Source organism: Lagopus muta, chromosome 10, assembly GCF_023343835.1.
Source record: "Lagopus muta isolate bLagMut1 chromosome 10, bLagMut1 primary, whole genome shotgun sequence".
Lineage (NCBI taxonomy): Eukaryota > Metazoa > Chordata > Aves > Galliformes > Phasianidae > Lagopus > Lagopus muta.
Window position 1 is genome coordinate 16,099,484 of NC_064442.1, and position 26,018 is coordinate 16,125,501.

General features: G+C 38.0%; 2 protein-coding genes across 12 annotated transcripts in view; one reads left to right on the forward strand and one right to left on the reverse strand.

Moving 5' to 3' along the window:
* Positions 1-26,018, reverse strand: part of RPS27L (ribosomal protein S27 like) — a 334,929-nt gene that overhangs the window by 189,978 nt on the left and 118,933 nt on the right. The window lies entirely within an intron of this gene.
* TLN2 (talin 2) overlaps positions 1-26,018 on the forward strand; it is a 147,834-nt gene that overhangs the window by 115,641 nt on the left and 6,175 nt on the right. For all 8 annotated transcript variants that reach the window (XM_048955828.1, XM_048955831.1, XM_048955827.1 and 5 more), the window contains 11 exons: positions 106-289; positions 1,663-1,788; positions 3,027-3,143; positions 6,020-6,205; positions 9,222-9,329; positions 11,028-11,133; positions 15,238-15,362; positions 20,714-20,839; positions 22,158-22,220; positions 22,336-22,518; positions 25,006-25,131. In XM_048955828.1, coding sequence (XP_048811785.1) covers positions 106-289; positions 1,663-1,788; positions 3,027-3,143; positions 6,020-6,205; positions 9,222-9,329; positions 11,028-11,133; positions 15,238-15,362; positions 20,714-20,839; positions 22,158-22,220; positions 22,336-22,518; positions 25,006-25,131 — 1,450 coding nt within the window. The remainder of the gene's footprint in view (positions 1-105; positions 290-1,662; positions 1,789-3,026; positions 3,144-6,019; positions 6,206-9,221; positions 9,330-11,027; positions 11,134-15,237; positions 15,363-20,713; positions 20,840-22,157; positions 22,221-22,335; positions 22,519-25,005; positions 25,132-26,018) is intronic.

Here is a 26,018-nt window from a genome sequence, read left to right on the forward strand (position 1 = left end):
AGTGACTTATATCAGCTCTTCCACGTAGCTGTTAGTGGGCATAATGTTGAAAACATGTTTTTTACATTTTCCACTCCCTTGTCTGCTTCCTTCTTTTTGCTGCAGGGAAAATATCCTGAAAACAGCAAAAGCCTTAGTTGAAGATACAAAATTGTTGGTTTCCGGTGCTGCTTCAAGTCAGGACAAACTGGCTCAGGCGGCTCAATCATCAGCTAACACCATCACCCAGCTCGCTGAGGTAGTAAAATTGGGAGCAGCTAGCTTGGGATCAGATGATCCTGAAACACAGGTGAGATGCTCTTGATTCTTCTGATACTCTTACAGAAATCAAAGGAATTTACAGAAGTTGAAAAAGAGGCTAGAGAAGGTTTTTGTTTGGTAAGACCTTGTGAGAGTAGTACTTGAAGTCAAAGATGAAGGGTTCATCTCTTTGGGGGCGTTTTTGGATCAGGCATTGTTCATTTTTTAGAATACAGCCAACACCCTGGAACACGGAGCAGAAATAGGAAAGCTTCTGTGTAACTTTCTTGCTTTTCTTTCATTGATGTCTTTGTGCTCAGATACTTTTCATGAAGTGTTTGTCTTAGTTTTATTATATTGTGATGGGAATCCTGACTTACTTCATTTTGTTGTAGGTAGATATGCATCGCTTCAAGGTTCTTTATTGATCTGGCAGCTGGGATGGGCACTGTATGCTACTTGCATAGGCTAACAAGCTTTCAGTATTCTGTAGCTGTGTCTGTGTTGTTTTTAATATAATGCAATAACTTTAGCCTTCAGTGTGGATTATCTCAAATAAGGCTCTGGAAGGGTTGTGCGTTCAGTTTTGACCTCCATAATGGAGTAAACTTCCAAGATTTTCCTGTCCAGAAAAAGTCTGCTGGAAATACTTGTTTTTAACAGAAGAATTTCCTTAAAAAACTTTTACAGATATAGAAGTTTTATCTCACATTGTTTTTCTATAGCTGAGGATGCAGTACTTAGAATGAACTGCTATTACTTACAAATAGATATTTTTTGGAGCAATTTTATATTACCAACTGGAAATTGTCCTAAATGGAGCATTTCTAATAACTGTAGAACCCAATGCCATTACAGCATTTTTCTATAAAGGCAAAGCTGACTTTACCTGACATGATAGTTTCAGTTGTCTTACAGTGCTAGTAGTGCTAGTTGCTGTACAGCGTAGTCAGTGGGAAACAGCAAATCACACTGACATGTCTTATGTCAGGGGTTCTTTCCATATTTCCTTGGCCATAAAGCATCTGCGCTACCAAAAGCTGATAAACTTCTCAGGAATATCAAGGACTTTATTTGTATACAAATCACAGTGAACAAAATGAGGCAAAAATGAAGCTGTATTCTTATTTTATGTACTGCTACAAAAAGTTGAGAAGTGTTTGTTCCACTTTTTTTTCCCCGAGCTTTTTTACTTTTCTTTCATGTGTTATTTTTTCTTGAACAACTGCTCTGAAGTCTAAAAAAATACTTAGAACATCTGATTTTCTGTTGGTGAGAAGGATGAATTTGGAGGAGTTATTGAAATGGTACCCTAAAATAATAGGCAAGGCTGTTGTAGTGTCTGTGTATTGTCTGGGAAGTCTTCATCTTACTTGAATCCATTTCTTGAATGAGCCTTATGTCTGTTTCTCATTCCTATAGGTTGTCCTGATCAATGCTATCAAGGATGTTGCAAAGGCCCTTTCTGACCTCATTGGTGCTACAAAAGGAGCTGCCAGCAAGCCAGCAGATGACCCATCCATGTACCAGCTGAAGGGGGCTGCCAAGGTATGAAAGCTTGTTCTTACTTTTTATTTGCAAGTATCAGGTCCAGTCATGCTTCCTAGACAGCTGGACTTTGGATTTCAGCAATTTCTGGTTCCTTGAGGTGTTTCAGTAGCATTCTGGGATGTATATGAAAATAAGAAGATGCTACTGAGTTACCATGTCAGTCTTTGTGGGTTGTCAGATGACTTTTGTATTTTTGATGGAAGAACTGTAATCTTTCTAAACAGAAACATCTTTTGCAACCCCAAAAGGGCCAGTTTTCATACCACTACAGACTACAATTTATCCAGTAAAATCTGTTACTTAAGTCCTGGAATCTGAATGATGATATATGCTCAAGATGTGAGCATGTTACCCTCCTTGTTTAGGCCTTGCAGCTTTGAGGGATAGGGAGCACAACACCAAAAACCCTGTGGTGAGGCTTTATGCTTATGAAGACTAATGATCCATCTCTCTAGATGTTTCCAGGAAGTACATGGATGTAAAAGCTCAAAAAGCACTCAGATTCCACCATGTCTGATATTTCTGTGCTATGTTTTCCTTGCATCTGAGATATATTTTGACATTTGCCTCAAAAAGATCTTAAAACTGTCTTACAAAATATTTCCAGATGTGGAGACTAAGACGATATTACCTCTGCTTCTGTATTATGGGAGTGTTTTGGTAGCTTTTTGCTTTGCTATGCAATCTTCACTCTCCTGTCTTTACCTGTGAGACCTGTGCCTCTGTTCCTTTTAAAGGAGAGCAGTATACTGCAGAGGCACAACTTGAAAATGACCCATTTACTCAAGAAGAGTGGTTTCTTGGCTCTTCCTGCTCAGAAAAGCTATCCACGTTTTAAATTCCAGTTGTCAAAAAGCTGGCCTTTCTGCTTCGTCTTAATTCCCAAGAATTCAGATGTGTTAGTTAGATATCATTTGTATGTCAGCGTATTGGGGTTTAGGAAAGACAATGACTACTAGGTTATTCTCTGTATTATGACTGTTGAGTTTCTCCTTTGAACAACCAATGCAGTATCGTTCTGTAGTAAGACGTTTCTGCGACTTACAGGGAGCTCTCATAAGCTGGCCAACAGAAGAGTCAGTACTTATTCCCATAATAATTACAGTTCATGATGTTTTTTTGGCCACATTAGAAGTAATAAGACAACTATATTATTTTGCCTTGATTCATAATATGCCATCTCTGTAAGATGGGAGGGATGAATTGTGTATTTTTTCTTCACCTCTGTTTTTCAGGTGATGGTAACAAATGTCACATCACTTTTGAAGACTGTTAAAGCAGTAGAAGATGAAGCAACTCGAGGGACAAGAGCTCTTGAGGCCACAATTGAGTACATCAAACAGGAACTCACGGTAAAGAATAAAATGACCATGCATAGCAGCTTTTGAAACTAAACTCTTAACATCAGACCAGGCTGCATGGGGATTCCTCAAGCTCTGCAGTGAATTGGATGCAGTTTCATTACCTCCATCCATTGTATGTCATCTCTGAAAATACAATTACATGCTTCTTCAGCCTGTCTACTTTGAGATGTTAATGGTTTCCACTGAGAGATTTGAGATGCTAGTGTCACATAAAAAATCTGGAAGCGACTTTGTTGTTTAGACATTAAGCTTTCACTGCAGACTTTATTTTCTAACTCAAATGTTGTTTGCTTCTTATTGATCTTGGCTTTCAGAATGTCTCTTTACCATCAAAGCCTGCTGTTTAATCTTATTTCCGTCTTTCCTTTATTTAGAAATGATATTACCAGTGATAAATAGCTTGGTTTCTCATATTTTATCAGAGAAGGAATTGACAGTACCTTCCAAATTAGGTGCTAGATCAATGACAATTAGTTTCCTTCCTCTTTAAGATATGGTAGTTTAACCAGTAGCTGCATCTTTCAGTTACTCTTCCACTAGTACACTGATCAGTGACGTAAATTAATACTTGCTTGTTTGTGAATAAGGCTCTTCTTTCCCTCTTTCCTTGACTAAAATGCATTTTAAAAAGTATCTATAAACATACCTATCTATAAAAAGTATCTATAGACAATGTCTTCATTGGGAAATACTTCACTGTATGCTGTGTGTGCATTAAAATACTTAGAGTGTAACTGCACCTGGAATAGTATTGTCTTTTCAGAGGCGCTCCAGAAAGCATCTGTTTTTCATGGTGAGAACGGTGCTCTTTTGAGCAAGAAATTAGTCTTTACTGGGGAAGAAGGGAAATGAAAAAAAGGAACTTAACATTTTGTATACCTGTTGGGAATTCAGATATTTTCAGCAGGTGGCAAAAGCTCGTGGTTTAGTATCTGATCTGGAATGTACAATTTCAATAATTAACCAGCAGTCCTGGCTAACCAGAGAGGTTCCCCTTGACTGGAGGTTAGCAAATTTGTCTGCAATCTGCACAAAGGGCAGGAAGGATAACTCGGGGATTGCAGAAGAATCAGTCTGATAGCAGGGCATTTTATGGAGCAAGTCATCTTGAATGTCATCACATGGCATAAGTGGGACAATGGAGTGATCAGATGCAGCCAGCATGGGTTTATGAAAAGCAGGTTGTTGTATCAGAAATGATGTGACCAGCAGGACCAGGGAAGTAATTGTCCCTCTGTACTTGGCACTTATGAGACCACACCTCAAATGCTGTGTTCAGTTTTAAGCCTTCCACTACAAGGATATTGAGTTGCCCAGCCATGTGCAGAGAAGAGCAACAGTGCTGATGAAGGGACTAGAAAGCAAGACTTATGAGAAGTAACTGAGGGAATGGGGGTTGTTTAGTCTGGAGAAAAGGAGACTGACAGGAGACATTATTGCTCTCTACAACTACCTGAGAGAAGGTTGCAACCAGGAGAGGGTGTTGGTATATTTTTTCAAGTGATGTGTGATAAGATACAAGAAAATAGTCTGAAGTTATGCTGGGGGAGATTTAGATTGGATAGCAGGAAGAATTTCTTCACAGAGAGCAGTTAAGCTGACTATGTAGGAGTTGGAGTCTCATTCCCTGGAGGTATTTAAGAGATGTGTGGATGCGGCTGTAATGGCCCTGGTTTAGTGTTAGGATTCAGTGGATCAGGTTGATGGTTGAACTTGATCTCGAGGAGCTCTTCTAATCTAGGTGATCTGTGGTTTCTAGTGCGTGCCGCTGTCACGTATCCTTAGGAAAATCTGGATGACTAAAAGCAAACATCATTCCTTTGCATAAATTCTAAAATGTGTCAGGTCTATATTTGAAACGTTATTGTGTGTGTTTTCTCAATCTAGTTGGTATCTCTTTGAAATATTCCTCCTCCTTTCCCTTTTGTCAGTTTTGCTAAGGAATGGGCCTGTGGTAGAGCTGCTGTCATCTCTTCTGTGGGGAGAAAAGTGGGGTGCTGGATTGGTGTAGAGAAGAAGCAAGAATGGCACATATGAGCTTAGGAAAGTGTTTCAAACTTGACCTGGAACTCCAGGGACTGAATTTGAACAACACTGAGTAATATCATCCACATATTAGACTGTTTTTTAACATTGCTTCCATTTCTGAAGACAGAAAATGAAAAGTTGATTGATCAGGAGCATGGGATAGACCAGGCCAAATGGCTGTCAAGACATTTGGGTTCTGTAGCCGCTAGCATGCTAAGGATGAAGAGGTACCCCCAAAGCATTGTTTGTAATGCATGTAGTACAGAAAACATCTCCTGATGGCTGCATTGCTGCTGCAGAGTGAAAGAATGGCAAGCAAATTGAGTAAAACTTGGAAATGTGAAATATGAGCTCAAAGTAAGGTTTCCTATCTTGTATTATCTACCTCTTAAAACTGTTAATGTGGTCTTCCATTCATAAATGTTGTGTGTTGTCAGAATTTAAACTATTTTCATGCAAGTCCTTATGAAAAATGGGATCTCTATGATTTTAATGGAGACTAAATGTAGAATAAGAGAAAATACGATTTTTCTTTCCTCCTCCTCCATTTTTTTAAGAGACATCTGCATATTTTAGCGATGTTCTTTGGCTATCCTGCACTGTGCTGGTTTCGGCAACAGGGGCTCAGTACTTGTTTCTCTGTTGTCTGTAGGTAAGCAGGCTTATCAGGACCAGGCTCACAACGAATGAGAATGATACTGAAGTACTCTGAATATGTTTCTCATTTCCTGCTAATGGAAGTCTGCATCCAGTTGCTGTCTCTTTTTCTCGGTTTGAGTTGTTCTGTTTTGACTTGATGGGTGGGTATCAAGCTTTCCTCCTGCTTTCACTTGAAGGTGTTTCAGTCAAATGAGGTTCCAGAAAAGACATCATCACCTGAAGAATCAATCCGGATGACGAAAGGAATCACCATGGCAACAGCCAAAGCTGTGGCAGCTGGGAACTCATGCAGACAGGAGGATGTGATTGCTACAGCAAATCTCAGCCGCAAAGCAGTAGCTGACATGCTAACAGCTTGTAAGGTAAAGAATTGCTTCCGTGTCTAAGACTGATATATATTTTTTTCCCCTCTGTATTTTATTTTTCTCCTTCTCTGTAATCATCTCTTTCACTTACAGATTCTGTTTGCTTTTCTTTTTGTTAGTGTTTTACTTTCTAGATGAGAAAGTTAATGGTTATAATAATTATAAGGTGATGTGGTATCATTTCTAGCAGAGGATTTTTCTGTGCTTAAAAAGAACAAACAACACTAATGATCACTGTTTTGTTTTTATGAAAACGAGAGGTTGTAAATGACCTGAATTTTCATTGTTTTCAGTCCTTTTATTTAACTGGAAGACAAGCGGTGAATACAGATAGAATATAAGAATAATGCTGTGGTCACAAATATGATTTCAGTACTTCTAGGAATCCACCAGTGGAAGGAGCCATTCAGGTCTATTTGCTTCTTTCTCCTCTTACTAAACCTAGCAGTTTGCTCAGTTTCTTTAGTGGTTTACAAAAACGTGTTTTGCATTTGCAATGAAAATAGTGATACCCTGTTTTCTAAACTTGAACTAGAGAACTTTCAGAAGCAGATCTGCAAAACTTGGAGGAGAAGAGGCCATGGTTATGTTGTATAAATGACATAATAATCATTTATCTTTTCTCTGATCATAAAAAGGATCGAAGCATAAATTTAAAATGTTGGGATTATGAAGACCTTACGAAGCCATTCCTTTTAGCCTACAGAAATAAATGTCTTTGTCTGTAAATTCTATTTATTTGCTTTGCCTTTACATGTATGGAAGCTGGCAGGAAAATGATAGTGCTCTCTGACGTGTGGGAATTTTATTTCATCACATCCCTGCCAAAGTCAGTCCCAGATTACTTGTAGCTTAATTCTGGCCACATGGAAGGGTTTATTGTGTTGTGGGTTATTTAAAGATCATCATATAAAAGTGCAAGTTATATAAGAACTTAAATCTGAATTTATACAAACTACCGAATGAAATTTTCTTATTTGACTTCATTTTGTTAGAGTTCTTAGTGTCTGACAGTTCTTGAATACATTTCAGGCTTCAGATTTTGATTTTGCCTTCTCGACGTGCAAACCTCAGAAGCTTAACACAACTAATTTTCACAGTAAATTTTAACAACAGTGCTAATTACATGAGAACTATTCCATATTATGTCTTAGGCAGAATCCAGTTAACTGAAACTTCTAGAAGGATGTGTAGCAGGAGGATAAAACACAGCAGTAAAAAACTGAAAGTTAAGAGAAGTTCCACCTATGTTCCACTGGTAATTAGTCGTTGGAACAAAAACCTGATTTCTATCCTAATTTCCAACTTTTCCATCTTTTTGGAGGTTCCCAAGACCCAACTAAGACAAGATCTAAGCAGTCTGGTCTGAATTTAATAAAGATCCTGCAAAAGGAGGTTGGGCTGAATGTATTCCCAGAATTCCTTCCAACAGCCATGATTTTTTGTTTCTGTGAATCTTTTGGTACATTTTACTCCAGAGGTGCTGATAGTCTAGGAGTTGTGGAATGAGAGGTAGTGCTGTCTCAATGTTTTGAAAGCATATATAGAGGAAATAAGGGTTGTTAGCAGAGAGAAGCCTTGCCATAAGGAAATATGTTTCCTACATCTTTGGAAACATTTCTCAGTTGAAGATGGCAGGCTTGGTGTGCATGTCTGGGAAAGTAAAAAATTCCTGTTACAAGTCCTAACTGATCTAGTGAGATTTCTATTAGTACATCTCTAGATTCCAGAAATGTCATCAGACTATTGCAAAGTAAATGGTTTAGGATTCAGCGAATCTCAAAAATGCTTCCAGAAGTACTCTGATATCAGACTTGGTTATGTATGCAAAGCACAATTTAAGGTGTTTACAGTTTCTTCATAAGGAACACTGGGGAAGTCTTCTGCTCCATTTTGAAAATAAAGAGTAAACTGTACTGGATTTTTTATTTAAATTACCTTTGCAATGTGTTTGAAGGATGCTGAAGGTGGGGAGAATCCCATCTTGTTAACTCCTTTGCCTTCGTATTGTTTATTGACAAGATGAGGAGTTGATGGTGACAAATCATCTGTTGTGTGTGCTGTGCTGTGCTGATCTTGAACTTCCCAGCAGAGGGTGCCCGCAGACAAGTTGCAGGTCCAGCTCACGAGAGCACTTGATCTGAATGTGGAGGGTTTGCAGAGAATACTCAAAATACACAAGCAGTGAGATAATCTGCAGTCCTAATCAAAGACAGAAAGCTGCACGGGTGGATGGGGCTGTGCTGTGAGAGGAAATGCTCATTTTTAGTTAATCTTGGAAGTTTTACTTGTCGACAGTCAGCACTTACCTTCAGTAAAAAGGTCCCCACTGACATAGAATTGTATTTATAAAATGTAAGGCTTTTAGAAAACTCTTGGCTGGTACTTGAACTCTGATTGGTACAAAGTGGTCTGGATCCAGTGCTTTCCAGAGTCTGAACCAGATGACTATTTCTGTTTTATTTCCTTCAAGACTGACTGCATAGCCTTAAAATAAAACAGAGTTTTAGCACATTTCTAACCTGAAAGATGTAAATATCCATCATTTTTGAGTTGCAAAATGCACTTAGGATTTTGATTTTTGTTGATACTAGACGGGAAAAGCCACAGTAGCACAAACTTGCACTGTAGAACAGTGTGTGTCCAACCTGAGAGCCCATTCCAGTCCCAAGATATTTTCCAAGATAAATATTTTCATTAAAATGCATCATAAATTCTCCTCTGTTTTCAGAGTGCTCTTCAGAGGGTTCTCTATTTCTTTTTCACTGATAAAAGAAGCTGTATTACTGCTGAGAAAGCCTAAAGAAGAACTAATAAGAAATGTATTTTCAGTGGTGTTCTCAGAACTGGAGCTGTGCTCCTTTTTGAGCCCAGTTTGCTTGTCTGTTTATGATAGAAATGGCTGGCTCTCAAGTTCAAATGTCTTCTGCATTTTAGGAGAAATCTCTTCCCTTCTCTTTCCCTAACCTCCTTGGGGCACTTCTGGGGCACTGATGTTGTTTTTCCTCCTCAGCAAGCATCATATCACCAGGAGGTGAGTCAAGAAGTTCGAGAGAGAGCCCTGCGCTTTGGAACAGAATGTACGCTGGGATACCTGGAACTCTTGGAACATGTCCTCCTGGTAAGCAGGAGCCTGCATGCACGTGCTGGACCCTTCCAAAAAGAAGAATCTCTCTTTCTGTAGTGGCTGTTAGTAACATATTTTATGAACAGTTTTGTTATTCGGGAAAAACAATCTAGAGCAAACTCAGCACTTCAGCTCAAACCACGAGACAGAAGGGTGTCTCAAAGAACTGAATGGGATGAATTCTGAAGCAGTTGTGGAGGTTGTAAGGGTGCTGATCTAAAAGTGGTTCCCAAAAAAGAAATTAAAGCAAGATATTTCAGTGGTCTTTTAAGCCCATTCTAAGCATTAGATGTATTAAACAAACAAAGTCTACTTCTCTAGACCAAAGATGTTATGAGAACATTATGAAAGCGCTTTCGCATGCCTTTTGCAGATTCCAGGAAAATAAGAGGCATTTACCAATGTCATCCCAAAACCCCAAGTTAGCACCATTTCACAGAGCTTTCCAATTCATACCAGATGTGATGCACCCAAAGTTCTGAGAAAAAAAAAAAGCCACTTAAATCCAAACACATGCATCCTGTATTCATTTGTTTTTTCTTGGCAATAAGTAATTATCAAATAACACATTGCTCTTCAGTTGCTATTACAACTATGGAAAGCAATGATCTGTGTCAGAACAAAGATTGTTGAGATATTGAAGTTTCTGGAGGTAATTTGAATCAGCTTCATGAACTGCTAGAGATTTCTTTTAAATGACTTTAAGCAGACATATTGAAATATATGAAACTGAAATTTGCAACTTGGATTAGCAAATCCAAGTCTGGCTTACTGCTGAGAATGTCATGTCTAATCGATTACATCAACTTGTTCAAGTATGCAGAGCATAGACATGAAGCCACAGTTATGTTTATGCTTGCCACTAGCAATGAAAGACTGAATTTATTAATGTGATTCCTAGAGCTGCATAGCAGTATGTAATTTAACGTTAGATATGTCATATATTTTTAGTTTTTAAGTACTTTAAGGAATTGTTCAGATTTGGTCTTCTGTTGGTTACAGCAATGTTTCAGATTGAATACCAGAATAGGACAAGGACTTCTGTCAATTTTTGCTAACTTTATTCTTCTTTATTTTCCACTTTCTGCTCTGTTCTACAAGAGAAACAGGCCTTTCTTATCTTAAGCCTCTTTACTTCCTTTAGAATAAAACTCAGAATGTTGTCCCCTCCCAAACTCTTGCAATCTTAGGAAAGTGGCCTTGATCCAAATTACAACCAAAATTGAAGAGAATAGTGTGTGTTGGGGAAAAAAAAATGGGTAGAATGGTAACTTCATTTGACTATTTGCATGAACCTGAATACAATTAGTCATAAACACAGAATGCATCCATGATTATCTTCATAAATGAAGTAGGACCTGCAGTGTATGTGAAAAGACAAAAAAAAACCCTTTTTCATTGGAGCCTCAAACCAAGTAAATTACCAGATTTTAGATCTAGGGACTTTTGCCTTCTTCTTTCCCCTGAGTTCTAACTCTTGGACTTGTGACAAAGATGCAGCCTGGATGCGATCCAGGTGGTTTACAGTGATTCACTGTAAAAAGAGTATCGTGTTTTAGAATCATAGAATCCTTAGAGTTTGAAGGGACCACTGAAGGCCATCTAGTCCAACTCTCCTGCAATTTTTGGGAACATTCCAGTGTTCCTGGAACCTTACTATTATTAAATATTATGTTTTATCTTTCTCTTTAGATCCTTCAAAAACCAACACCAGAGCTAAAGCATCAGTTGGCTGCTTTCTCCAAGCGGGTTGCCAGTGCTGTTACAGAGCTTATTCAGTCAGCAGAAGCTATGAAGGGTGAGTTGGATATTCTGGTTACTGGCACAATGTGCTTTTTGCTCCAGAAATGATCTTTTTTTCTTTTTTTCTTTTTTTTTTTTAAACTTTAGACCAAAACCAAAAGTTAACAAAGCCCCTTTTAAATCTGTTCTATGTGTCTTGGTAACATATTTCTCTGCCAGTATTCACATGAGTACAAGTCAGTAACATCATTAATATGATCTTAGTGATGATACTTCCATGTTAGTTTACAGTTAGAGAAGGCAGTAATTTTTTGTACATGTGTAGCAAGGAACAAATTTATTGAAGTTCAGAGTATGTATGATGTACATACCCTGCCAGTAAAGTTTTAATGATTAATTTGCATTTCTTGTGTAGCTTGTAGTATTATAATCTGTGCAAAAATATCCAGTATTTGTAATGGCAGTTTGACCCTGCTTCATTTCATAGACTTTGTTCTAAACCATCTGTAAAGCATGTGGCCTTTCAAGGTAGAACCATCAAGTATAGCACTCAAGAACCACAGTAGCAGAAAACAAAATTTAATAGAAATTTTACTGAACTGGGAGTTGGGCTGTAGTTGAACGGCTGGTTCCTCTCCCTACACTCTTATTTGTTCTCACACTATACGTCCTTTGTGGTGATAACTGCTTCACAGCTTCAAATAAAAGGGGATGTCATCATCTGGCTGAATTAATACTCAGCTTCTAGTAATGACAGACTTGTGGTATGTTGTGCATATGGCCCTCTGTGTGGGTCCTGTTCTGGCAAAGTTTGCTACTCAAACAATGAGACTTCAGAAATCCTGGTCTGGATGATTTCCTGAACTCTTCAGGATTGAGCAACTTGCAGACAAGCTTAAATTCAGCACTCAGTGTAGGGAATTCCATTGCTTAGTCGAAGTTTGTTGTTCTTAGATTTGTGGTATTTTCTCAAATACCAAGAAAATGATGTGTGCAAACTCCTAGGATAACAATTCTAACATTTTTCATTTTAAATAAGATGAATTACATTTTCAGAGAAGTAATCATAAAAAGGTAGGGAAATGCATATTATATATATATGCATGCAAATTAGACTGCTACTGTTAAAGCGTATCTAATACAAGATTAACAGGAAACTTCACTCTAAGCAAGCATTCACAGCCATCAAAAGGTATACAAGCATTCTAATTTCATTGTTTGTTGACTGTTACAGAAAAATACTTTGAATGAAAAAGTGAAATCACGTTTTTTCAGCCCTGCTTTTCCAAAAAGGCTTATAATAAATTCATACAATCATTCTTTCCTAAGATAGATCAGAGAATCTTAGGGCTGCTAAGATGATCAGAGGACTGGAGCACCTCTCCTATGAGGAATGGTTGAGGGAACTGGGATTGTTTAGCTTGGAGAAGAGAAGGCTCCAGGGAGACCTCATTGTGGCCTTCCAGTACTTGAAGGGAGCATATAAACAGGAGGGGGGGAACAGCTGTTCACACGAGGGTGGATAGTGGTAGGACAAGGGGGGATGTATAAACTGAGATGGGAGGTTTCGGTTAGATATGAGGAGGAAGTTTTTCACACAGAGGGCAATGATGCACTGGTTGCCCAAGGAGGCTGTGGATGCCCCATCCCTGCAGGCATTCAAGGCCAGGCTGGATGTGGCTCTGGGCAGCCTGGGCTGCTGGTTGGTGACCTGCACACAGCAGGGGGTTGGAGCTGGATGAGCATTGTGCTCCTTTTCTACCCAGGCCATTCTGTGATTTCATGATTCTATGAATGCTGTAATCATTTATCTCATATTCTCTGCAGTATATACTGTGTGATTTCCTCAGTTAACTCCTGCTTGAATCAATAGACGTTCCTTGGAATGTGATACTTGTCATAAGAAATAAATTATTAATTCCCACCTATGTTTTATTATTCCTCTAGGTCTTAATTTTATTTTTTTTTTTACTCTATTTCATGTAACAGTCCCTTTCATTATGCTTTCTTCCTCTCCAGGTAAATTTATTGAACACTTCACCCTTTTTTTTCTGCATTTTTTCAAATGTTTGGAAATTTCCTTTTTCATTTACTAATAAGCCAAGCCAATATCAGAGTTTTCCAATTCTCCAACTGGTTTTAAGAGGGGAGACATCTATAGCCAGTAATTTCTGGATCTTTAATTCATATTCATTAAAATCAAACTACGCTTGTTCTTTTTTTTTTTTAATTCCTTTTTTTACATTTTGCCTATAGGGATTTTTTTCTTTATTAGTTTCTTCATTTAAAGTAAAATGGTTTTTGGCTATTACTAGGTTTATTGACACGTGATACAATTATCTCCTAACTGATTTTGATTGTTAATGTTTTCACCTTTGTTGCTAAAGGTGTTTTTTTTTGTTTGTTTTGTTTTTTGAGAGAGGAATTCCTACGTTTTGCAAGTTTGGATTTGTCTGTATTTCTGTATGCTGCTGTTATTTTTTTCCCTGCTTTTGTGGCCAAAGTTAGGGTGTAATAAAGAATTCCTTCATCTTGTACACCAATTAAGCAGAGAAATTGTCTCAGGTAATGTTCTGGTGTTTCATATTTTATATGTATGTGTATTTATATTTATGTATGTATATCCAGAGGGGAGAGACAGAGAGAATACTAGCCACATGAGACATAGCTCCCTGGAATTACAAAGCCATGTATTTTAAATTTCTGCCAGCACATCATAAGTCAGAACAGGACATTTTGTGGTCCCCTGTGATTCAGTCATCCATAGTAGAAACTGCCTTCTTTTATACTCAGTGTGAACCCATAAGCATTCAAGTTTTTTTGTATTTTTTCTTGTGTTCCATGAATCAGAAATAGGTTATGCTATTCTTGATGCAAAGTGCCAATGTCTTCCTATCCATTCTTCTTTAATAGTGGTTACTGTTTTAGTTGATATTTTATTGTAAGGTTCTCTCAAACTTGTATCAAATTTCAGTAAGTATTACAAGTCCTTATGAGATTGAAAAAGTAAAGCAAACGTTGTAGCTCAGTCTTCCTTTGTCTTTTGTATACTTCTTCCCATTCTTTTTCATAGAATCCAGTTTGGGTTGGAAGGGATTTAATATTATGTAGTTCTAACCCCCCTGCTATAGGCAGGGACACCTCCCTCTAGCCCAGGTCGCTCAAAGCCCCATCCAGCCAGCCTGGCCTTGAATGCTTCCAGGGAGGAGGCATCCACAATCTGTTCTGGTGTCTCACCACCTTCACAGTAAAGAATTTCTTCTTAATATCTAGTCTAAATCTCCTAGTTTAAAACTGTTGTCCCTAGTCCTGTTGCAACATGCCCTTGTAAAAAGTCTCTCCATAGTTTCCCTGTAGGCCCCCTTGAGGCACTGGAAGGCCTGTGATGCCACTTTCTCCCCTTGCTGTTTTTGGTCTCAGAAGTTTTCTTTCTGCTTTTCTTCTCTTCCCCCAAGCTGATGTTACTTTTGACTTTCATTGCTTCCCTCAGTCAAGAACATGGATGCTTTCTATATCTTGTCATTGGAGAATAATGTTATGAAATTGAAAGTAAGGGTGCACTGATAATTTGTAAATATTTAAGATGATCTCCAGCCAAGCATTCACTCTGTAGGCCTACAAAATGTCTTTTAGCTGAGAGTAATGGCAAAAACTCAACTACAGCAAAGACGACCTCCGCCGTTTCTCCAATGCATTACAAACACATTGTCAAAACCCACACTTTCTTCATTCAATACCAGCTTCACCTCTAACCAGTGCCCAAAAAGAGACTCTGAAGCGTGCTGTACCTGATTGGCTGTTGTCTGTAACATGTCATCTTTACCGCTCTCTTAGATTTCTCACTCTCCCTCACAGATTTGGTCAAGGACTTAATAAGAGCCCAGCTATCTGAAAACTGAGTGATAGTTTTGTTCCCAGCTGCTTTGATTATGCAGTTCTTAAATTACTTTCTTAACATAATATTCCTGCTAAATACCTTTTTGTGAACAATATTACACTCAGCGTAAATTACAGCATTTTGTTCCATTGTGTTATTTAGAAGGAGCATTCTACAGAATGCATTCTGCATTTGACACTTGAAATGCGATTGTAAATCACCCAGTTTGAATGGCAGGCTTAGAGGCACTGAAGTTATTGTCTTCCTTTCCATTAATTTCAGGGACAGAGTGGGTGGATCCAGAAGACCCAACAGTCATTGCAGAGACAGAGCTATTGGGAGCTGCAGCATCAATTGAGGCTGCAGCAAAGAAGTTAGAGCAGCTGAAACCAAGAGCCAAGCCAAAGGTGAGTGTCTGTCCCAATTGTTTCTTTGGAGGTAATAAGGTAATAATGCATGTAGCCTGTATGTTGACTTGCTGTTTGTTACTGTCCATGACCATCAGAAATTTGCATCTGTCTCAGTACCACTAGATACAGCACAAGGTAGGACTTACCTCTGAAGAAAAAGGTTAAAAAGATGCTTTTAGGGAGCAAGTCAAGTACAAGACATGAGCAAGCAAAGAAAGAAAAGCCAAGGATTACAAATGCTTGTGTTACTGTATAATTACTATTGATTACTAAGCTTTGTTTCCAAACTTATTTTACTGTTATGAAGTCATTCTCACTTGCTCCCCTGTGAGGAGCTTTTGTTCTCATCTAAACATGTGCAACATAATGGGATAAAGCAGCAGCAGAAACAACACAGAAAGGATTGAACAGAATGCAAGAGCTTCAGAATTTTCTATGTTTAAAAGCATAATGTTTTATTCCATGCTAAAAGAGTAAATGCTTTGGTATCAAATCACATATGTTGTATCACCCTTTTTCTTCAGTTTTCCTGAAGAAAAATGAATTACAGTTCTCTATGATAGCAGGTAGTGTTGCATCTTGCCAGGTTAATTCCAAACCTGTCTGAATATATTACATAAAATAAAGTCAACTGCCTTCATGAGTGATACAGTGGGAATGTATGACACAGCTGTTACTTCTGTCTGTTTGCATGGTTCACGTGACTGGATCACCAAGAATTGCTACCTCTTGCCAATGTGGAATCAGGGACAGGCATTAGAAGAAATAACTGTTGAATATAATTCTATCTTTAAAATGAAATTACACTTCAGCTTTGTATAATTTAATTCAGGAAGGACTACGTCTACTTTCCTGCTTAAGCTGCTTTGTAGGTGTAAAACTGTTTTCTAAAGCTAATGAAAAATCTTTCTAAAAAGCAGGCTCTCAAGAATTGTTTGGAATTTTTGTTTTCAGCACAGAGTGGTGTCCTGCCATTCAGGCTCATGAGATGAAATAATTCTTTGAGGACCTTTTTTTCCCCATTTGGTGACAGGAACAAATTAGTTCATGAAAAAGAAGTGCTCTTTGTCTGCGTTTTTTAACAAGTGCATCCATTTTGTTTACAAAGAAAAAATGGTTCCTTATAATGAGATTCTGCAGAGCAGAGGACACGGGCAGTTGGAGGAGAGGAAGAGTCCTCCATCACCTTTTCTATACACTGACTGCACAATAGCATGTGTGTGTTGCCTGGTTACCATGGAGCAGTTTCTTTCCAATATCTAAGCCACTTCAGGGTCATTGTAATTTTCTAGTGAATACAGATCCCACACCTGCTCCTCATTTAATATGTTAATTTGAGCATCCAGCCTCTCTGTGATTCATTGGTCTGCTTATTTGTCGTTTTCATAAAATAAAATTCATACTTTGCTTAATTTGGAAATCTAACAACCTTCCAGTCTGTACTTTGGTGTTTAATCTCTTTCACAATATGAATTGTAATGTACATCAAAGATACGAGAAGATTGCAGAGCAGCTCAAATATCAGTTTTCCTGTTGAAGAGTTAAATTTTGGACAAGACCCGTGTTATCTAGTGTCTTCTGAGAGCAGGATTGCCTGCATTGAACAGCCTCTGTCTTTTTGATGCTCAAGTCTTTGACAACACACATGGTGTTGTGTTGTGAATACCTAAACTAGGTAATAGGGTTGATAGAATAGATTTTACTTATGCTTAGTGCAAGAAATGCAGCAGTAGTAGCTATCTTCTACAATGGAACAGATAGCTGGCCCAGCTAGTCCAGTATCTTCCTTTGGTTAGTAATAATCATCATTAGGTAGACTGGCAGAGAAGTCCTTTGTTGATTATTTTAGAATAACCTGCCTGCAGGAAACCCACCATCTTCTTCACTGTTAATTGGTGGCTGATTCTCTATTTTTGGGTGAGCTTCTTTTAGACTTGAAATTTTCATCTTTGTTTTTTCCAGTTTGTCTGTTATCTCTAAAGAGAACTTCATTGGTTGAAGGTAGGGTGTTTTTTTTTCTAATTTGTTCCACTATCTTAAATTTTTTTGTACTTTTATATTTTTTAATTATTTTTTTCCTGTTTCCCCTTAGTATTTTTGCACCAATTGTCCCATGCAGCCACCTCTTGCCCCTCATTCTGTAAATACGAACCTGGCTGTAAAATAACAGACTCCTAAAATTTCTGATGCTTTGCAGGAGAGAAAAAAAAAAAAAAAAAAAAAAAAAAAAGATTATGTAATTAAAACAATATGCTTTGTTAATACTGAAAAAAGAATACTAAGGAAAGTGGTGCTGTAGACAAGATACAACAGCAGAGAGCATTGCAGTATGCACACTGTTCTGTTGGTATGCTCTTCATGCTTCTGTGTAGGCATATGCCTTCAAACACAAGAGTCTTTAGTAGTCAATAAGAGTTCCCTGCTGCTAGCTTTCAGCAGTTTATCCTTTTTTTCCCCAAGATGAATCAAATCTGGATGTCTTTTTCTGCAGGACTCTGTGTGATATGTTTGATATATTAGGTTGTTATTTAATCCAACTATATATCAAACATATTCCTACAGTGTCCTGCCCTGTCTCCGGGGGTTTTAACATAGTAGAAGGCAATGTGAAGGAGTACATTCACTCTCAAGCAGGCTTAGAAGACTTATTGCAGACTCATAATCAAATTTGATTTTAAATATATCTACAAAGTGCTCCTCTATCATTATCAGCTCCTCTTTGAGGGACTTATAAGTTGTGTAAGGCCTTTCATGGTAGCAAGGAGCAGCTATGCCAAGAGCTGACTTTCTCTGAAATGGTTATTGTGTTTTTCATGGCTCAGTGCACTAACTTATCCATATAGATTTCCTCTTTATGGAATAGAAGGTGAGAGCTACTTGGAAAGAAAATGGTTTGTCTTTTGTAATTTTTTTTAATGTTTAGCAGAGACATTGGGGTTTATTTGTTATTAACCCTGACTTTATTTATGCCACCCCTAGTAAAGGAGATTAGTAGAAAACAGGTCAAAAAAAAGTACAGAAACAAATTATATTCTTTTTAATGGCATAATCAACGTTTTTATACTGCAAACTTTGTAGCTAGCCTAACAGTTTTGGCTTGTCTGTTCTGGTGACCTCATCTTCCAATCCACTTACACCCATGCATAGTCAGTAATAGCTTATTAGCTTAAACTTATGGAAGAAGCAGCGCTGTCTTTTGATGGCTATCTGAAGAAGGAGAGATTAATCACTGGTCTCACAGGTCTGATCTTCTAAAGAAATATCAAATAGGTCTCTAACGTAACTCAAAATATTACAACATAAACTTTTCTGCTATCGCATCATTTGTGACTTTGTTCGTAAAGGCTGTGAAGTGACACAAGCTGTGAAAGCACTGTTGATGAGCATGAACCTGCCTTGACGCAGTCTTTAATAATGAGACTAAGCAGAAAAATGACATTTCTTGTAGGGCTCTTTACTGTGTGCTTAGTCTTGGACTTCTACATGTCCCTATAGCTGAGGAAAGTTTTTAGGAAGTTACAGGAAAGTAAACACAGCCATGGTGCTGTCTAAGCATTCCTTCTACTCCATCTCAGGCATACATGTGCACCCCTTAGGTGTCATACTTGAAAATGCTGCAGGGAAGGACTAGAAAATAAGGCGTTCTTAGAGAAAATGAAAACTCATCAGAAATACTACAGTTTGAGTATAGTTAAAGCCAGTTCAAAAATAAACTCTTCACATGGTAGATCAAATGTGAATAGTTTTTTTTTTTCCTTTTTTCTGTAAGTAGAAGGAGTTGTGCAAAGACAGGAAATGTAGGTATTGGAGGTTTGAGAAGGTCAGTGTCGTTACTGTTTAGATATAACAGTGTTTGTGATTTTACATTTGCAGACAAGAATTTAGATGGAATGTGAGTTGTTCATTTTATGAAGACATGCACTGCAGTTGATGTGATTAGCCCAACAGCAAGACAAATCTTTTTCTTTGCACTAGGTGGCTCTTCCTAATAAGAAATAAAGTGCCAAGCAATTTCATTTCTGCGTCAGTTTTTAATTTTCAGATTTTATGCTGTTCATGGACACTACAGTTTCGTCTCCTGTATTTGTTTTAGTTTGTATGGTAGCAATGATATGAAATGCTGTAGGATTGAGCATTGCTTTATGCTATTTTGTAAATAATTATAATTACTTGGTTTTTTTAATGACTATTATTTAATCAGATGGTAGCAACCGGAGGACAAATCTTGCCTTAAAAGCAGATGTGTGCATTTAGCCTTGCAAATGGAGTGCCCCATTTTCTAACTCAGACACATTGCTCATATTCCTAAAGTTATTGCATGACACAAGAATGTGGTGGCTGCGTAAGTTGGAAAAAAAAACCAAAACTGTACTTCAAAAGCCTCATGTGTCCCAAGGTGGTCTGTTATGGTATCATATCCAGCAGTGCTGCTCTGTTGGATTCTGGGAGGCTTGTGATTGGATCACAGTTAAGAAATTACACTAGTTTATTTTATACATATATATATAAAAAATAGGTTACTTATCTATCTATTTTGTTAACTGTTTAGAAACTAGTGTGCATGCTTAAATGGATAAACAATTTTTGTATATGCCTAAATGGTTAGAAAGTCAAGTAAGTTGTTTTTATGGCACATGAGATTTGTCTTTAACAAGTTAGAAACCTCATTAGGAAGGTTTGATATATTTACACCTGCTTGTGGAAAGACACGTTTGGATGATTTAAGCATTCCAGACAGATCTTTGGAACTTTGTATCTTCAAGACCACTGAACCAGACTGCTGCACCCTGCTGCTCTCTGTGTAATATCAGCTCTTACCAAAAGCTGCTGAACCCATTCATTTGCTTGGTGTCTGTGTAACATTTCTTTGTATAGGCATATGAGACAATATACACGTACCACTGTTCTTTTTTAATGTCTTATGTCTTTAAATATTTAGAAAACACTCCATCTGATGTAGCGATTCTGGAAGCTGGTATTGTAGTGCTGTAAAGATAATTTTGATGTGTGAAGGCATAGGAAAGTCTTTTCAGACTTTTCTGAATGGAATTTCGAGTATGCCCAGTGGAGCGTAGTTTATTAGAAAGTTGAGGACAACTCTTGATTTATCTTGTGTGATCTTCAATTTCACATGGATCAACCACAGCTGCACCTTAGTATTTAAGTTCACTTATGTTAATTCTTAGCTGTGGACCATGTGAAATTCCTTTGCAGAAAATGTTGCTCCTTTTTTTGAATCTACTCCTGTGTTTCAAGATTTTGTCACCGCTTGCATATGTTCTTGATCTTGCAGATGCAACTGTTTTCTCGTGGATAATGTGTGACATTGTTTTTTTTCTTGGTTATAGCAAGCAGATGAGACTCTGGATTTTGAAGAACAGATCTTGGAAGCAGCCAAATCCATTGCAGCTGCTACCAGCGCCCTTGTGAAGTCAGCTTCAGCAGCACAGAGAGAACTGGTGGCACAGGGAAAGGTGGGTAAAAAGGACAAATTGCAACAGGGAAAGCATCAAAATGGCATCTGAATATATAGCTGTTTTATTCTATTCCTTATTATTCTATAGAGGCTGAAAGGTCACAAATTTTTGCAGTGAATGGCTTTAAATGTTAGCTGCCTGCCTCCATGGGGAATCTGTTCTCTTGTGCCAGTGAATGCGGCTAGGATGTGTAAAGGAAGAAATTAGCCCCAACTAAAATGAAAACATAATGGGGAAAAAAAAACCAAAAACTTCAGAACTGTTTGAGCAAGTTCCTCTCATTATGATTCACAAATAAATAAGGCCATTAAGATAATTCTGATACAATGAAGCCCAACGTCACGTTCTCTCTCTCTTCTCGGTCTTTACTGATTATTAGTTTTCAGATAATTGTCACTTTTGGGTATCCTCAGACACCTGTGGTGGCCTGTACCTCCATAGAAGTACAGCCAGGTGTACAGGAAGTGATTCCTTCTGCAATGATTGACCAAATTCTTGCCCGTAGTGAATGGCTTCAGTGTGTCAGGTGGGAGGATTTCATTGTTGATACTGGGGGATGCATTTTGCTTTTGCAAGAAACTTTCTGAGGCATGTGGGCTCCAGTATGTAGGAGGAAGGACAAATTTGATCTGCTGCATATCTAGTGCTTCAGTACTGAACTGTAGGTGGTAATTACTGTTGGCTTAGATTTCTCACTGACCTTTTGACTGGTCTGGAAGTGGTGGGATATATGGATATCTGTGAACCAGGCACATTCTTGTCCCACATAAATTTCCTACTTGCTGGTAAGAATTTTTTTTATTTCACCTGAAGTGGAAAGAAAATTGTTTCTTGATTGTTGCCAGTACTGCTGATGCCATGGACTCTTCGATGATTAATGGGATGCTTTCATCAAATATCACTATTAAACATGAAGGCAGTTAGAGGGCATCCATATGGATCCACATTCTATTTTGTACCTTTCCTAATGCTAGGATCAGAAGAGATTCAGAAATAATGTAAATGTGTGGTAGAGACAGAAATAACTTGTATTAAAGGTCACTAATTGTGATCCACTGTACAGTGTGGCTTATGCCAAAGATTGCAATGCAACAGATATTACTCTGGGATTTCTAAATGTGAATCAGGGATGGGACAGTTCAAGCTGAAAGCGCATTTGCTGACTACTAACTTTCAGGTGGACTTTGTGTTATGTACTGTGCACAGTCACAGCTCCAGGTTCTCCTTTTTCAACTATTTGTTGCATGCCTAAATCTAAGACAAAACAGTTGTATTTTCTGTTTCATTGTAAGTCATCTCTGAACTGTTGTTGCAGGTTGGAGCAATCCCTGCGAATGCAGCTGATGATGGACAGTGGTCTCAGGGACTTATTTCCGCTGTAAGTAACTACTTCTCTTTTATGTTGGACTTCAAAGTATTAGTGAAGGTACCAGCCTCTCTAAAGAAACCAAATCCTGTGACAATATGCAGTGACTTTCTATACCAACTCCTAGGCCCGAATGGTGGCAGCTGCAACCAGCAATCTTTGTGAAGCAGCGAATGCTTCAGTACAAGGCCACGCTAGTGAGGAGAAGCTCATCTCATCTGCAAAACAAGTCGCAGCTTCGACAGCACAATTGCTTGTGGCTTGCAAAGTGAAGGCTGATCATGACTCTGAAGCCATGAGGAGGCTACAGGTACTTGTTTCTTTATTACCAAAAACCCATAGTAGAACACTGTACATGCTTTTAATATTGCATGGACAAATTCAAAATGTTAGGAAGTTTTCTGTGTTTTCAGACTTCAGTCCAATTTTTCTTCTTTGTAGGATTCTAGGGGAAACTACCGTTCATCAAAGATCAAGTGATGGTGCATTTGGCATTATTCGGCAGGAGCTGAAACTCAGTTCACTGCTTGTTTTATTCTTCGTTTTTGAATGATGCTGAGAAATGCAAGTAGTTACTGGTCTGTGCCTTGCCCTGGTTTAGATGCAGTATCAATAGGCTCATCCTCAAGGTCAATCTCAGGAATACACCAGCTGAGAACGTTTACTGTGTGCATTTTTGTGGCAACTGAATATAGTGAGTTTTTCTGCAGCTGTTCTGTACTCAGACTCCTTGCAAACAGCCTGCAAACTGTTAAGCATGCTTAAGTCAGTTGCACAAGTATATTTTCTGACTTCTGCAAGATTATACGAATATGTTCAACAAAGTAATCACTTCAGTGCTGCCAGCTAGGCTTGTGGTTAGTTTTCTTTTGAAAAAGAGGCAAGCAGCATCAATTATAAGCAGAATGTTTCTAAGATGGTGAATCATCATCAGACCAAAAAAAAAAAAAAAGGAAATAAAAGAATCACTGAAGCGATATCTCAACTATCGTCTATCGTAACATTTTTGAATGAAAATAGTTTCCTTTTGCATTACACGTCACTTCATGTTGAGTTTGTATGAACTTCTACTAAATTAGCACTGAGTTACGAGGAATAAAGTCTACTGTTTTAAGGGTATTCATTTTAAAAATAGCTGCAGCCTTTTCTGAGTTCAGTCTTGCAGGTTCAGTTTGGGATGTAAGAAGTTCTTCAGCTCCTTTTTTTCACATCATCAGCATAGAGAAACTTTGGTGATAGTGGAATTTCCCCTTTTTTGTTATTTCCAGAGGTGTTACTAATGGGCACTCACTGTAACAGTTGGTGTATGGACAGACTGAATCAAGTCTCATAGAAATACATGTAATTGAGTATCTGAGCAACGGAAACTGATAACGTCTTGGGATGGGTTAAGTACTTTGGAGTAGAAAATGTAGGAATATATGAAATGTTTGTTTTTGGAGACAGTAGTGGCATCTTAATGTTAACCTTGGAGATGAGGTGGTTTAGTTTAGATGATGAGATTTAGTGCTATAAAGTGAATTCACATGGATTGACTTGTCATGAGTCTGTGGTGGGAGGTATCAGAGCTGGTAGGTAGTTCTGACTGTAATTCAATCCTCATTTTTATATCCAAACTTTGAGATAAGTCTGAATGAATTTTAAATGCAGAACAAAGAACAAAGAAGAACAAAATCATGTACTAGAGACCATGTTTTCTCAGCTCTGTCAGGAAATTCAGGGTACTCAGTCTCTGTAGGCAAATATTATTAAATAGACATGGAATGTGAAACGTTGGAAGGGAATATGGAAAGAAGCCCAAGCACTGACTGAAATTGAACTTTGCCACTTTAGCAAGTGTTGCATTTGTCCCAAAATGAATAATGAAGGGAAAAGCAGTTTGTGCTTGGAAACAGGGTCCTTTATCATAGCTAAACCATTTAGTTGAGATATCTCAGATATTTTTACTGGTGGATTTGCCAGATCTACTCTGATTTTTCAGCCAGCTTTGCCCTTAGCACAGGTATTTTCATATAGTCTAGTCAATGGGTTTGGTTTGAGTGTATTACGTTTTTCTTTCCTACCCCTACAAACAACAGCAAGGTTTGTGAGCAGACATTTGAACTGCATTTCCCACGAATGCTGATTTGGCCCATTGCTACAGGAGCCTAACATGTTCCTTCTGGTAACTCTACTAAATTCTTCACAGTTGTTTCTTCCGCTCAGGAGGTGGAAATATCTTTGAATGGTGGCCTATCCCATTCTGTGAAGTTGTTTCTTTCCTTGAAATACATTTATTGATCCACTTTTCAGTATTTTTATGTACAACTGAGTAGAACACATAGCTCAGTCTCTCAGGGAGTCTCTCAGAATGAGTAATCCATGATACCTCTCAGCTCTAAATCCTCATCAGGCTAGAGATTTCTTGCCTCTGTTCAATTACTGATGATGGAGAGGTGGGAAGAAGGATTCCAGTAAGAACCAAGGAGGTGGGACAGGTCAAATCTTTGAAATACAAAATATTGAAATATGAAATGTGACTTATGGGGGCAGTTTAAATAACTGCCAGTGGTATATGGAAGATTCAATTTACACTTCCGTGTGCAACTCCACTTTTTAGCTCTATTAAGGAAGGTGGTTTTTGACCAAAGCACTGATTTTTGAAGATTAGTTTGCTTTTCATGGAAACAAAGGAAAAAGGAAGGACAACCAGTTCTTGCGTAGTTAAGCAAAGATGTTTCAGTTTTGTGGTCAGAAGAACTGATGTTACAATTACACCTTTTTTATTATTACTAAATTTCTTTTGTCTTTTCCCAAGGCTGCAGGGAATGCTGTCAAGAGAGCATCAGACAATCTTGTCAGGGCAGCCCAAAAAGCAGCTTTTGGAAAAGCAGAAGATGACGACGTTGTGGTCAAAACAAAATTTGTGGGTGGCATTGCTCAGGTTGGTACAATTGTGAAAAACTGTAGCAGAGAAAAACTGTCTCATGGAGAAGCAGCAGTGTTACAATGTCCATATGCTGTATTGCAAACTAGACAAAGCTACCTAGAAATCTGTGAGTTGCTTGATGACTCACTGTAGGTAACCACTGACAGCAGCAAAGTGAAATAATATAGCATGACTGCATCTCTTCACTGAGCTTTTACCACAAAAGCAGCTGCAATAGTACAGTGTCTTTTTTTTTTCCAAATTAAATTAATGGTTCTTTTCAAGCCTCTACAAGGCACTTGAAATATCCCATAGTCTTACTGAAACACCAGTTTTGCATATGTGTCATCATCAAAGGCAAAGATAGTAAGAGATAAGAACTGATGGGAATTTCATTATCCTAAGCTTAATATGAGAAAATAATAGATTCCAAGGGTCTGAGGTTATACTAGCTTCTGAATTTGATGCTGTGAATTTGGATCAGCATGTGCTGTTGTTACCATTTAAAATGTACTGAAACTTGTTATTTCTGTGTGTCCATGGTACTGTCTTTTCTTTTCTTACATTTCAAGATGCAGAAAAGTACTATGAATACCTGGAAAAATGAATAGCCAATTTTTGCTAACCCCTTGTTCAGGGCTGTGGAGAAGCATAGCACTGTAAAGTTGAACATGGGTGTATGGTAAAACTGCTGGAAGAGTCTACTTTTTAAGTTCTCTATAAGAAACAAGAGGGAATAAAATACCCTTCTTGTTGGAACCTGGAAAGCATTCGAGCAGTTCCTACTGAAGTTGTTGAAACTACTCTGGAAAATGCTTACAGCCAGTGTGAAACAAGTGTCATAGAAAAGTTGTTTTACAGACTGCATTCATGTCTGTCATAATCAATGCTTCTTTTTCTAG